The sequence below is a fragment of the Macrobrachium nipponense genome, chromosome 8 (assembly GCF_015104395.2).
Source record: "Macrobrachium nipponense isolate FS-2020 chromosome 8, ASM1510439v2, whole genome shotgun sequence".
Classification (NCBI taxonomy): Eukaryota; Metazoa; Arthropoda; class Malacostraca; order Decapoda; family Palaemonidae; genus Macrobrachium; species Macrobrachium nipponense.
In genome coordinates this window covers 106,641,709-106,653,482 of record NC_087203.1, presented here as the reverse complement: position 1 = coordinate 106,653,482, position 11,774 = coordinate 106,641,709, and the positions used below count along the sequence as shown (strand labels likewise).

At 35.0% G+C, this 11,774-nt stretch overlaps 1 protein-coding gene across 6 annotated transcripts in view; it reads right to left on the bottom strand.

The window, feature by feature from the left end:
- LOC135222946 (inactive phospholipase C-like protein 2) overlaps window positions 1-11,774 on the bottom strand; it is a 658,580-nt gene that overhangs the window by 16,076 nt on the left and 630,730 nt on the right. For 5 of the 6 annotated variants that reach the window (XM_064261397.1, XM_064261392.1, XM_064261394.1 and 2 more), the window contains 6 exons: window positions 9,965-10,144; window positions 8,259-8,437; window positions 6,362-6,473; window positions 2,988-3,164; window positions 2,608-2,705; window positions 491-574 (listed from right to left, as the gene is read on the bottom strand). In XM_064261397.1, coding sequence (XP_064117467.1) covers window positions 491-574; window positions 2,608-2,705; window positions 2,988-3,164; window positions 6,362-6,473; window positions 8,259-8,437; window positions 9,965-10,144 — 830 coding nt within the window. The remainder of the gene's footprint in view (window positions 1-490; window positions 575-2,607; window positions 2,706-2,987; window positions 3,165-6,361; window positions 6,474-8,258; window positions 8,438-9,964; window positions 10,145-11,774) is intronic. The other variant, XM_064261395.1, reaches the window with a different exon arrangement.

Sequence of the window (11,774 nt, the reverse complement as noted above, 5' to 3'; positions counted from 1 at the left end):
AAATTGGTACGAATATTTTTAAAAAGGACCCTGCAATAAACACTGAACATTTTGTAACTGCAACATCGCACGCTCATAAATTGATGTATCTAATTTCCAAATGGTCTAAAAAGTTTTAAAAAGTTTCATAAAAAAATTTCCTTAAACATAAATCTTACAACAATTCAACACTTGAGAGATGCATTTAAAAGGTTTGGGATACTCTGCTTACAAAATGTAATAATTTTTAGAGCACCATAATAAAATGTACAAAGATACTGGTTTGAGAATGTTTGTAATGTGTTTCGAAATTCACTTTGAGACAAAGCCTCCTAAAATTATAATTCACATATTTCTCATACTGTATCTAACTGGGAATTACAAATCCTGTAGCATCAATTTAAATTTCTTTTACTTTGAGTACTAAAACAAAATTTCCCCCACTCTAGATCTTAGTTTTTGTAATACTGTAACCTGATATAAAAAGGATGACCAGATGGATAATTCTTACCTTAAACATATCATCAGCTGCCCTTAGTCCTATAGGTTTGATGTCTGCTTGTATTTTATCAGTCCGTCTACCCCTCTGGGGCTTCTGGCAAAAAGGAGAATTGTTAAATAACAGAATGATTTGGTGCAGGTTTTGGAAATTCTCTATGATTTGATTTCACCCTATATAAGGAATAGTAATGATATAATCTGAATATATCAAAGTATGACTATATGATTACTATTAATGGGTTGGCTTTTATTGAAAATGTAATTCTGCTCTCAACTCCTCTTCCTGTTTTGATGTTTTACTCTTAATACTGCATCTCTGCTTAAAAGACTCTGGACTAAGTTACATTAACTCAAAATTATCAGCTGCAAATATAGAATAATCCAGGGTTGTAAAGTGCATTTGTGTTGGTACACTCAGCTTAAAAGTTGTTCTGACTCATGAATATGGTAATGCTACAGCAGCATACAATTACTATGTATACCAAAGTACAAGTTTCAATGACATTGTATTAGTTACTAGTGTAAACACTGGACCTATAATCCTGTACACTTTGTAATACTGGTACTTCAAGATAAATGGAAGTATGTATAGTATGACTCAACAGCTTATACAGTAGTACTTTAGAGTTGATTTGTTAGGCAAGTTTCAAAAGCCAATGGACATCTACATAAAGTGAGCACTATTAGCTCGGTAATGCATACCTTTAAATACAGTACCACCCAATACAACTTATATACTAAGCATTATTTTTATTTAGTTTTTAATTGGCTAGCTTTTATTATAAAAAATATGCTAGCCTACAAATGGAAAATTGTACATAACTAATAAGTTAAAATATTGTACCACCCAATATATAGTTTATATAAGTGATACTTTAATTTAGTTTGGCAAAAGTAGCTTTCATTATAAAATACTAAAGCTTAACAGCAGCTCTGGATTAACGATTAAGCAAAATAACTATGAGTTTAGGGTTAAAGGGAAGAGGGGCCACACACTTCTATTTCCTGTGGCCAGATTTACAATGGAGCCAAGAGCAAATGCTCCAGTTGAACCCACTGAGCTTTCTCCTATGAATCCAGAGGACCCATGGGTACTGCCTCAGATTTTGCATGAGAGGGGTCTCTTGAAAGATAATATGGGCTCTACCATGAAATTACCTGATGGATCAGGGCACAAATACCCATTCCTGATACCAATATATACTGATAACCCTTGGTGTGACACCTCAATGTGTATTCTTTTGCCAGGTGGTAGATACCACATCAACAAAGGGTAAACAATAACTGAGGTAGTAAATTTGCAACTCTTGGCAAACCATAAATGTTTGTCAGTTTAACATACACAACTTTTTTATATTCATAAATATCATTACGTATCATCCAATTCACTAAACCTTGGAAATAATTGACATCCAAGGGGAACTTTAACTGATAAGTGTATCTAACCCAGGCCAGGAATCAAACCTGGGCCTTTGGTTTAGATACAATGATAAAAGTGGACTATGACCATTTAGCTATCATGTATCACAGAATTTTAATCAAAGCATCACGTGTGTTGAACATTTATCAGGTTTTTCTTATCAATATGGGTTGGTGCTCTCCTTGAAAGTTTGGGCCAATTTATGAAAGAAGTCTGCCTCTGACATTAGGGTATGCTTGATTAACTAATTTAAGTCATTCTTCACTTTATGAATATAGAATATCATATATACTTGTTTACAACCTTAACATATCACACAAACTTTATTCTTAAAACAAATTCTATTCTATATAAGATACACTAGCTTCGAACTCTGGGCAACTTTATACTGAATTTATTAGTTTTTGAAATAATCTTATTTCCAAAACTGAAATCTTGAGTGAAAGTAAATGTTCACTTAAGAACTATGAAAGCTTAGTAGCCTTTTTAAAGTTTTGACACCCTTATCTTTTTTCACATGTAAATCTGTATAACTCCACATTTAGGCAAAAGGCCATCTCACTCACCATTGCCCTTTATTTAAGTATATGTCTGACTTCAAGAGAGTATGTGACATCCCTACGGTAGGGACTAGCCATCTTACTATTAACATTATTATTATTAATGGTAGGTGTAAGCTGATAAAAATAATAACAATAATGACTTACCCCTCCACCTTTTTTGTTGGTAATCGAGACATGAACAAACAGAGTAGCATTGTCTATTGGTTCTCCCATACTGGATAATAACCGTACATGCCGGTACCCTGAGTAAAGAAGACATTAGTTGAGGAATTTGTTATTTCATACTTGTTTTCATCAGCCAGTTAAATGAAAAATGAAAAAAAACACTGAGACTACACTTGAAGAATTGATTACTAATTAAGTGCAGAAATAAAAGCTAAATAAGTGAAAATTGTCACCAGAAATGCACCATATGACTGAGTTTTATTATTATACCTGTCAACAATAATACAGTAATGTAAATGAGTATGTCTAACAATATTCTGTTATTTTACTATAAAATTGCATAAAAATATCTTGATTACCTGTCTGTATGCATTCAAAAGGAATGGTACACTGCCCCACAAAGTCATCGCCGATGTACTCATCATCAAGAACGACAAATCTAACAAGTGCCAATTCTGGTAGATTTATATGAAACTCGAAACTCTCATCAAAGATGGGAAAACTACCATCGTTGCTTACGGTTCTCGTTTTAGCCTCTGGAATAAAATAAGTGATTTTAGGCAATGATTGTACAATGATTAAAATATACAGTGAGCATGACTGCCTAATTCAGTTTGTGTGTTTTTAGCAGAACTTCCTTTTTCAGAAAAAGAATGACATACTACAGTATATATATTTTTGGTCAATTCAAAGTTTTGTGTATCTTACAACAATAATTCTATGCTATATGACTTTCCAATGCTTCTTGTAAATATGGCTTGAAAACAAACAAAACTTTCAATTCAATAGCTGCTTGAAGCTTGTGAGAGGTAGAAAGGTATTAGCCTCCTACAACTATAATGTGTGGGAGATGGAAATGGGATAGCACTATGTTGTACTGTTGGCTTTATGTCGAATAAATGAGATGTTACCCATTTCATATCCTTAATATCTTTACGTCCACTACGTCCCCAAAATATTCAATTTGTGGAATTATGAGCACATCTGCAGCACATATTTGCCATTGGAAATGGAATAATTTGAGGTCATAGATTTTCAAATCACCATATGCATAGTACATAGTCCTTAAATCACGAATAAAAACATTTGTAGTGGGTAACTTGCACAGATAATTTTTTTTACAAATCATTTACCATACTGTTTTAGACAGCGTTGAAATCCGTACAGAATAAATATTTAACTTCTATAGTTTCTATAAATAAATTTTTCATAAGGCATGATTGGCATGCTTTTGATACACACCTAATGTCGAGGTAAATAAAAAATGTAATTAAGAAACAGCCTAATTTCAGGCAGGGTGTTAGCCTATAACACAGCCCAGGGGCTACACCTGAAATTTATTCCTAACGAAATATACCAAGAATAAGAATGGGCTATAGCAACTACCATACACTAAGACATAACTTACGAAGCTGTGAAATATTAACAGTGTAACAGGCTTACCCCTCCTGTGTTGTTTGAACTAGAATGATGTTTACAATAAGTGTTATGATTAATCAAGCAATCAAAACTGGATGTTCAAAATATTTGAAAGAACTGACCTAGTCTCCACAATAAAAAAAACTAACCTAGTGGCAGATCTATTAGGATATATAAATGGTCATTCAAAGGGTACCTATGGGCTACCTAAGCGCCTATTTAAACTTAACAATTATTTCTCAAAGTAATCTGCAACAATTGTACGCGAACCGCGAACCTAACTACACAGTGATTAGGCTAACGCAACTTGCAAGAGGATCCCCTGCTTTCCATAGTGAGTGCCGTGGTGGTCCTGCAATGAACTCGGATGGCAAGTTGGCAACAACTGCTTCCTACATGGAAAGAATCTACCTCGTGACCTTGTCCCATCTGTCATCCCCTGTGTCATAAGTTAAGCTATATGGTCACCAAAAGCCTTACTTGATTCAAGAGTCCTTGAGTTACTCTAGTATACACATGCGTCATAACCAGATTAATACAATTTTCTATGTATTAACCGAAAGTCTACAGTTTATCAATCAGTAATCACTCAGATAAAATAAACGGAATGAGAAAATTGACCGCCGAAGACCAACTTCTTAAGTTGTGTGGAGTGCAGTGAGAGTGCACCTACATCAATGTAGCTAGTCGCTACGCGACAATGACAGGCAGCGACACTAATTCAAGACTCAAGTACAACTGTGAGAACGTTTATTTTCGTTGAAATTAATAATAAACAGTTTACAAACCCGATACCAAGGAAGCTTTTAATACTCTGTATTTAGCTACACAAAACTGGACGCGCTACATAGTATCATAGTTGGTTTTAATTTATTAATACCATATATTGAGGAAGACCAATAAATTACGGCGAGAAAAAGGCAAATAAATTAATGGCGAGAAAAGACAAGTAAATTTAGGGCGAAAAAAAAAGACAAACAAGTGAGAAAGACAAAATTAAACTAAAGGTGAGAAAACCGGAAAGTTAATGATCTGAAGTGAGCATAATAGTGTACATATTATAGTATATAAATAAATATGCTCACTGTCAAATACCTTAAAAGCTGGCCAATCCGATATTGAAACAAATAATTTTCATTACTGTCTTGATATATTAATTTATAAGCCCAGTTAGTTACGAGATTTTTTATTAATATTTTTAATGGTTTTGTGCATCTTAAGAAAACAAATTTCCCTAAAGAAATTTAAACATCACTAATGTACAAAAAGTCATAGCATGTTTTAATGATATAAAAACTATTCATGTAATTCAATGAACTGACAACTTCCTATGCATTCATCAGCACAAACTGCATTAAAAGTAACTTTTGTGTAGTTAATTGTAAAAGTCTGCACTAATATACACTAGAATTATTTACCCTTAATCTGGTAATATGAATAATATGCTGAATGAGTTCCTAACTTCCTGCCTTATCTATGATCGCTATGGTACTATGTCTAAAATTGTCTGCCTCAAAATCAAGTTTCATGCACATTGTGGGTTTATGCTATACCGAATGGTACTACAAGCAAGAATTCAGGGGTTCATATTTTTGCTGTTTTTAGATTTGTATGAGAGACTGACGTGACTCGACTGGCTGTAAATTTCCGAAGTCTAGTTCGAGTCCCGAATCCAGCAAGTCCTATTAAATCATTTCATAACTGATTATGAGAAAGAAAGGGAGGAAAGAGCCGGGGGAAAAGTATACTACGAGATAAATCATAGTACTAACTATGATCAGAGGTTGGATGGAGAAGTATGAGAAAAAAAAAACGAAGTATTAAGGTCGACCAAATGAGGAGGTTAACGATTAATATTAACTGGTCTTGTCCACGTGAAAGTACAAGGAAATAGAGTAGTAGGCGATTGGGACAAAAGACGGCAGAATTCTGCCAGAATGAGAAAAAAGTAATATGAAATGAATACTCAATAAAGAAACGAGAAACCTTCCGCTCAGAATGAATGGGAAATGCTTTTCAAACTTGGGTGAGTGTGAAAAGGGTTTCCTGTTATTTGAGATACCCTAGCTTTTAGATATGCAATGTGCCCAAAACCGTTTGCTGGGGAGGGAGTGGATGTGAACTGGGAATTATTCTTGAAACGCTAATATGTAAATTTTCCTTAAGTCAAGCACGAAATATTGAAAATACCGAATGGGAAGGAATCGATGCATTTACAACAACTGGAGATGGCGACAAACGTCTTCTACAACTGTTAGCATTGAAAATCCTCGAAAAACATATACGTATAAACAAGGCTAAAAAGCTATCTTACCTGTGCAATCCGCAGGGATGCCAAAGACTTGAATGACAACGTAAGGATCTATGAAGCCTGCTTTCGTTGCCGTCGACCCTCTAGGCTTAGGAAGACACTGCCCACTTATCACCTGGAAATGGATTTGAGGCTTAGAGAAAAACAGGCCACCCGTGTATATAACTTTTGGACGAGTGATTTTATTCCTGGACGCTACTGCTGATTACTGCCTTACTTACACCATTATCAATAGTTAACCAGATATACCAAAGGCCACAATACCACAATTATTAACTTTAATGTGCCTATTCAGGAAAGTTGGTTCTTGGAGTTATAATTATAATCTACACAACAAAATACTGGTTCTTAGAAATTAGTAATTCGGCAAAGACTGAATATTCTGACAATTTTTGTAAGACTCATTTCACTAATGATGTCGACTTACACACGTAGGTTATATATCAAAATTTATCCATGGGTCATAGAGGTGTTAAATCTTTGAATATGAGTCCAAAATATTCAATTGAGAGCTCTCTTAAAAAAAAGAATGACGTAACCTTAAACAGGGTTTAATCGGCTTTGTTACAGACAGGCTCATTATTCCATAAATTCGGCCATTCATCAAAGATAATGGACTTCTGTGACGCTAGACAATAACTTACAGGAAAAGTTGCATTTAACAGAATAATGCACCACCAAGAAGGAGAGGAATTTTCCCTCTTGGTGACGTAATCGTCCGAAGTAAGTCTTATTACATTTATTAGACATGGACATCGGAATTACAAAGTATAAAAACACACAGGCACCTACAGATGTATGCAACCCTGGGTTACACAACTCATCACTGTTATATACATCCCACTAAGGTTGTATTTTTTTACTGAAAATTCTCTGAGAGAAAGATACACAAAAAAAGTGTAAGTGGAGTAGTGATGGGCAATATAAATGCACAAGAGGCTGCATGTTTCGGTATAGATTTACATGAGCATCAGTTATTGCATCCATTTAAAAAGAGAACGAAGTCTCGATAACAATACAGGTTCGGCAAAAATAAAACACGACGAGATTCAACTAGAAAAAAGAAATGCAATCATAATCCAACAATAATTAAATGCTGAACATCTTCACGCAATAAAGTCATCTGTTTTACCGACGCTGTGTACCTTCTCCCCTCTCGTGTCGCATCTTGCCTACTTGCATAGTATACTGCAACACAAGAGGCACTTTTATTACCGTCCCGAGGCCACCTTGGTTATGGCATCTTTAGGAACCCATTCCAGAGGGATTTGTTTGAGAAATTGGAAACCTAATCTCTCTCACTTTTCATTCCGGCTTTCAAAAATGAGATGCCGGATGTACGTGTGTGTGTGCGCGCGTGTGTGTGTGGTCAGGTTTCCTTCCTTCCTTTCCTCCCATGTTGGCAAAACCCCGATCAGCAATCTAATGGGATTTTCAGCATCGTGCGCCAGAAAGCGGTTTTACCCATCACACTGCAATTTATGGCAAGCCGTCAGAAGCAACGGTAAATAATAATAATAATAATAATAATAATAATAATAATAATAATAATAATAATAAATGTGTAAAAACCGATTAATGATACCGACGTTAGAGATAAACGTTTTGCGATTTCAGAGTTCGGTTTAAGCAAGTTCCATCATCAGTGACCCTCGGAGAGAGAGAGAGAGAGAGAGAGAGAGAGAGAGAGAGAGAGAGAGAGAGAGATGCCTTGCTGGATTTCAATGAGTGGACACGCATTATAATCACATGCGCCTTTAAGGCTCTATTATCATAGCTTCTGATACAAGTGCCTTAAATGCTCCATAACCATAGCGTCTGAGAGAGAGAGAGAGAGAGAGAGAGAGAGAGAGAGAGAGAGAGAGAGAGAGAGAGAGAGAGAGAGAGAGAATAAACATACTTTAATTTTGAGGAGTTGAGGAGCAACTCCTGGAATGGTTTCTCTCGAGTTGGCTGAGAAGACGGAGATATGCTCCCTCATGACGGCTGGTTTGATGAGGTACCCACATCCGCCGTTGGCTCTGAATTTGCCTTCGTACACGTCCATCATCTGCCCTGGAGTCTGGAAGTTTAACGCCACTGGAAGAAGAGAGAATCGGTCAGGCCGAATGAAGCAATGAAAGTGGAAAATACGAGCGATGTAACATGGCTAGACCGATCTAAATGCAAATAACATGACCACCACAGAGCGGTTCTTCAGTGCCGCTGGTCAAGAGAATTAGGGATTTGTAGTGAATCCCTGATTGCAAACTGCAAAATATAATAAAGATAAAAACAGAATAAAATCAGTGTTAAAACAGGGTATATAATGCTTCAATGATAATTATTAGTGGTACCACCGGAACAGAGAATCAGTAGACTAACTACAGAGAAATATAAAGGATAATTTTCAACAAATAACGATGACAGAATAAAAGATATGCAAAATCTACATAACCACCAATACAAAAACATTCCAAGACAATGGCATGTGTATAGCTGAATGTTTTCTGTAACAAATTTTTACGAAATGCCAAGAAAATAGAGCAAAAATCTTAAAATACCAAAAACTATATAAAATACAAAAATAATGAAATGTATCTGTCATAGAGTAGCAAATCAGGTTCTGTACTTAGAATCAATATCGACCCATCTCCACCACGGCAGCCGATCGGTAAGTTTGTAACAGGACGTGAACTCGATAAGAATATGTACTTTTTGACAGCCGAGCGGTCAGAGTCAAAGCCGCCTGTTTATCGTTGTTGCTGAACCAAAGTCCCAAGCTCGAATCCTGGCCAAAGCAGAGACACTTACCAGTTAATAATTTGATACTAAAATTTGATATTCATGGCTTTTTATTTGTGAATATAAAAACAAAGTCACGCGTCGTGTATAAGTAACGAACTTTCATAATTACCGAGTGCCGCAAACTTACCAATCAGCAGTCATTATTCTGAAGTACAGAACCTGAATTCGACAGGCATGTGTGTAGCAGAATCTATAATCAACTTCCATCCCGCTTGATAGCTGAGTGATGAAAGTCGACCATTTATCACTGTTTCCAAACCAAAGGACCAGGATCGAATCCTGGCCGGGACAGAGCCCCTTATCAATTGTAATTCTTCCCTCTCGGTGTAAGATACTAAACGATATTTGTGGCTTTATTAATATATTTATATATATATATCTATATATATATATAATATTATAATAATATATTATATATATATATATATATATATATATATATAGAGGAATTATTATCACATCACCCGTGATTCATATAAATTATTCGAGCTACAAATGTCCTTTAATATCTAATTCGCTCTACCTCAGAATTAATATATTTTCATATATGTAAACCGAAGGGAAATTTTTTAGCTGATAATAATTTCGTCCTCTCGTGGGTTCGAACCACCGCCCGGCGGACAGAGCGGTGGTTCGAACCCACAAGAGGACGAAATTATTATCAGTTAAAAAATTCCCCTTCGGTTTACATATATGAAAATATATTAATTCCGAGGTAGAGCGAATTAGATATTAAAGGACATTTGTAGCTCGAATACACATACGTATGTATGTGTGCGTGTCACTATATACAAGTGTCCACTATATAAAAATTCTTACCCATCTGACAACCGGAATTCCAGAAATCCTGTGGGTTGTAATTGGAAGAATCGACTCTAGAAGAATTCGGGTACACCCTCGTCAGGAACCTCTTGTTGTGGTTGACCAGGTCTTCGGGGCAGGCGTGAGTCAGCTTCGCCGCGCACGACTCGCTCAGACTGCACATTTCATTTTTATCTTCTGTGAATGGAAGGAGGAAAATGCGATGTAACGAATAATAATAATAATAATAATAATAATAATAATAATAATAATAATAATAATAATAATAATAATACTTTCTTCGTCTGCCTTACGAACAATGATATTTTAGCTTTTACCCACATTTCTAAGTATGCTGATATTCTAAGCATGTTGATATCTCCTTTCTTAAAAAAATAGTTTTTTCTATTTCTTTGAATTTGTTTATATATATATATATATATATATATATATATATATATATATATATATATATATATACACACACACACACATACACACACACACACACACACACACACACACACACACATATATATATATATATATATATATATATATATATATATATATATATACGTATATATCATATCACGCCTATTCCGTCTTTGTCGCAATGCACAGTATGTTGTTTTAATATGTAAACAAGAGATTCAAATTAAAGGAAATAAATAACAAATTAAAGTTTCATTACAGTCGGCAAAAAATGTTGACGTCTATCATACCAAGCAATGATTAAAACATATACTAGTTTAGCCAGGTGTTCAGTACGAACCATCAGAGATCTATTTTTTTTTTTTTTTTTTTTTAAGTCTTTTTTTTTTTTTTTTTTTTTTTTTGTGTAAGAGTTATTTAGGAAAAAAACTTTTTCGACTGAACGCTAATGGGATGGACAACTAATGTCCGTATTCAGAAAACAAAGAAAATATATATAAAAAAAAAGGAATGTGGCTTAATCTTGAATACTGCGAAATACGTTTCAGGAATCTTGGAAAATTTCAAGCATGAAAATTACAGAGATTGGCATGAGCAAAGACTGACAATAATAAAAGAAAACTTCGACTTTTGGTAATAAATGAAAATTTGTCCGGCTTGTCGATTGAACTCTATTTTTGTTTATTTGTGTTTGACATAAAAGTATGACGGGGACAAAGAAAAAAAAAAAACCTGGGGAGCTCATTCCTTCGCCAACCCCAGTCAAGTTTTGCTTCCAGATCCATTTCAAAATTAAATTTGTGTCCGGAAAAAGAAAACGCTGTTTTTATCAATAAATGAGAATAAATGCATAACCTACGTCCACGGCCCCCAATCACACAAGAGTTGCAACTGGCAACCAAGAAAATCAGCATGCAACGACGACAACACTGGACAAACACTGCAAAAAAAAAAAAAAAAAAAAAAAAAAAATCCGCTATTTTCAAGAAATTTCATAGTTGCCGATCGATTGTACGACACGTAGCAGTCATGTTGGATTTCCATCAATTCAAAAAAGCGTACAAGATATCCGACTTACTCTATGTCATACAATAATACTCTCTGTTAAATATCTTGCTCTTAAAAAAAGGATAATGGTTTAAACGAAGCAAAAATAGAAAACAATCGTCGCTTCACTTTTAACATTTGCAGCGTTCCGGTTCCATCCGGTACACAACAAGCATTCATCCCTGTGAACTGGAAATGTTCGTCATCTCTTCAGTTTCAGGATCACGTGATATCTGACATTTTGCGAGAAAGCTATTTCATCCCGTGAAGGAAAAACCGCTTTCATACAAACTTTTAATTCTTTTCTCGTTCCGCCCTGGCAAGGTTTGCCTTCACGGCGAATGTT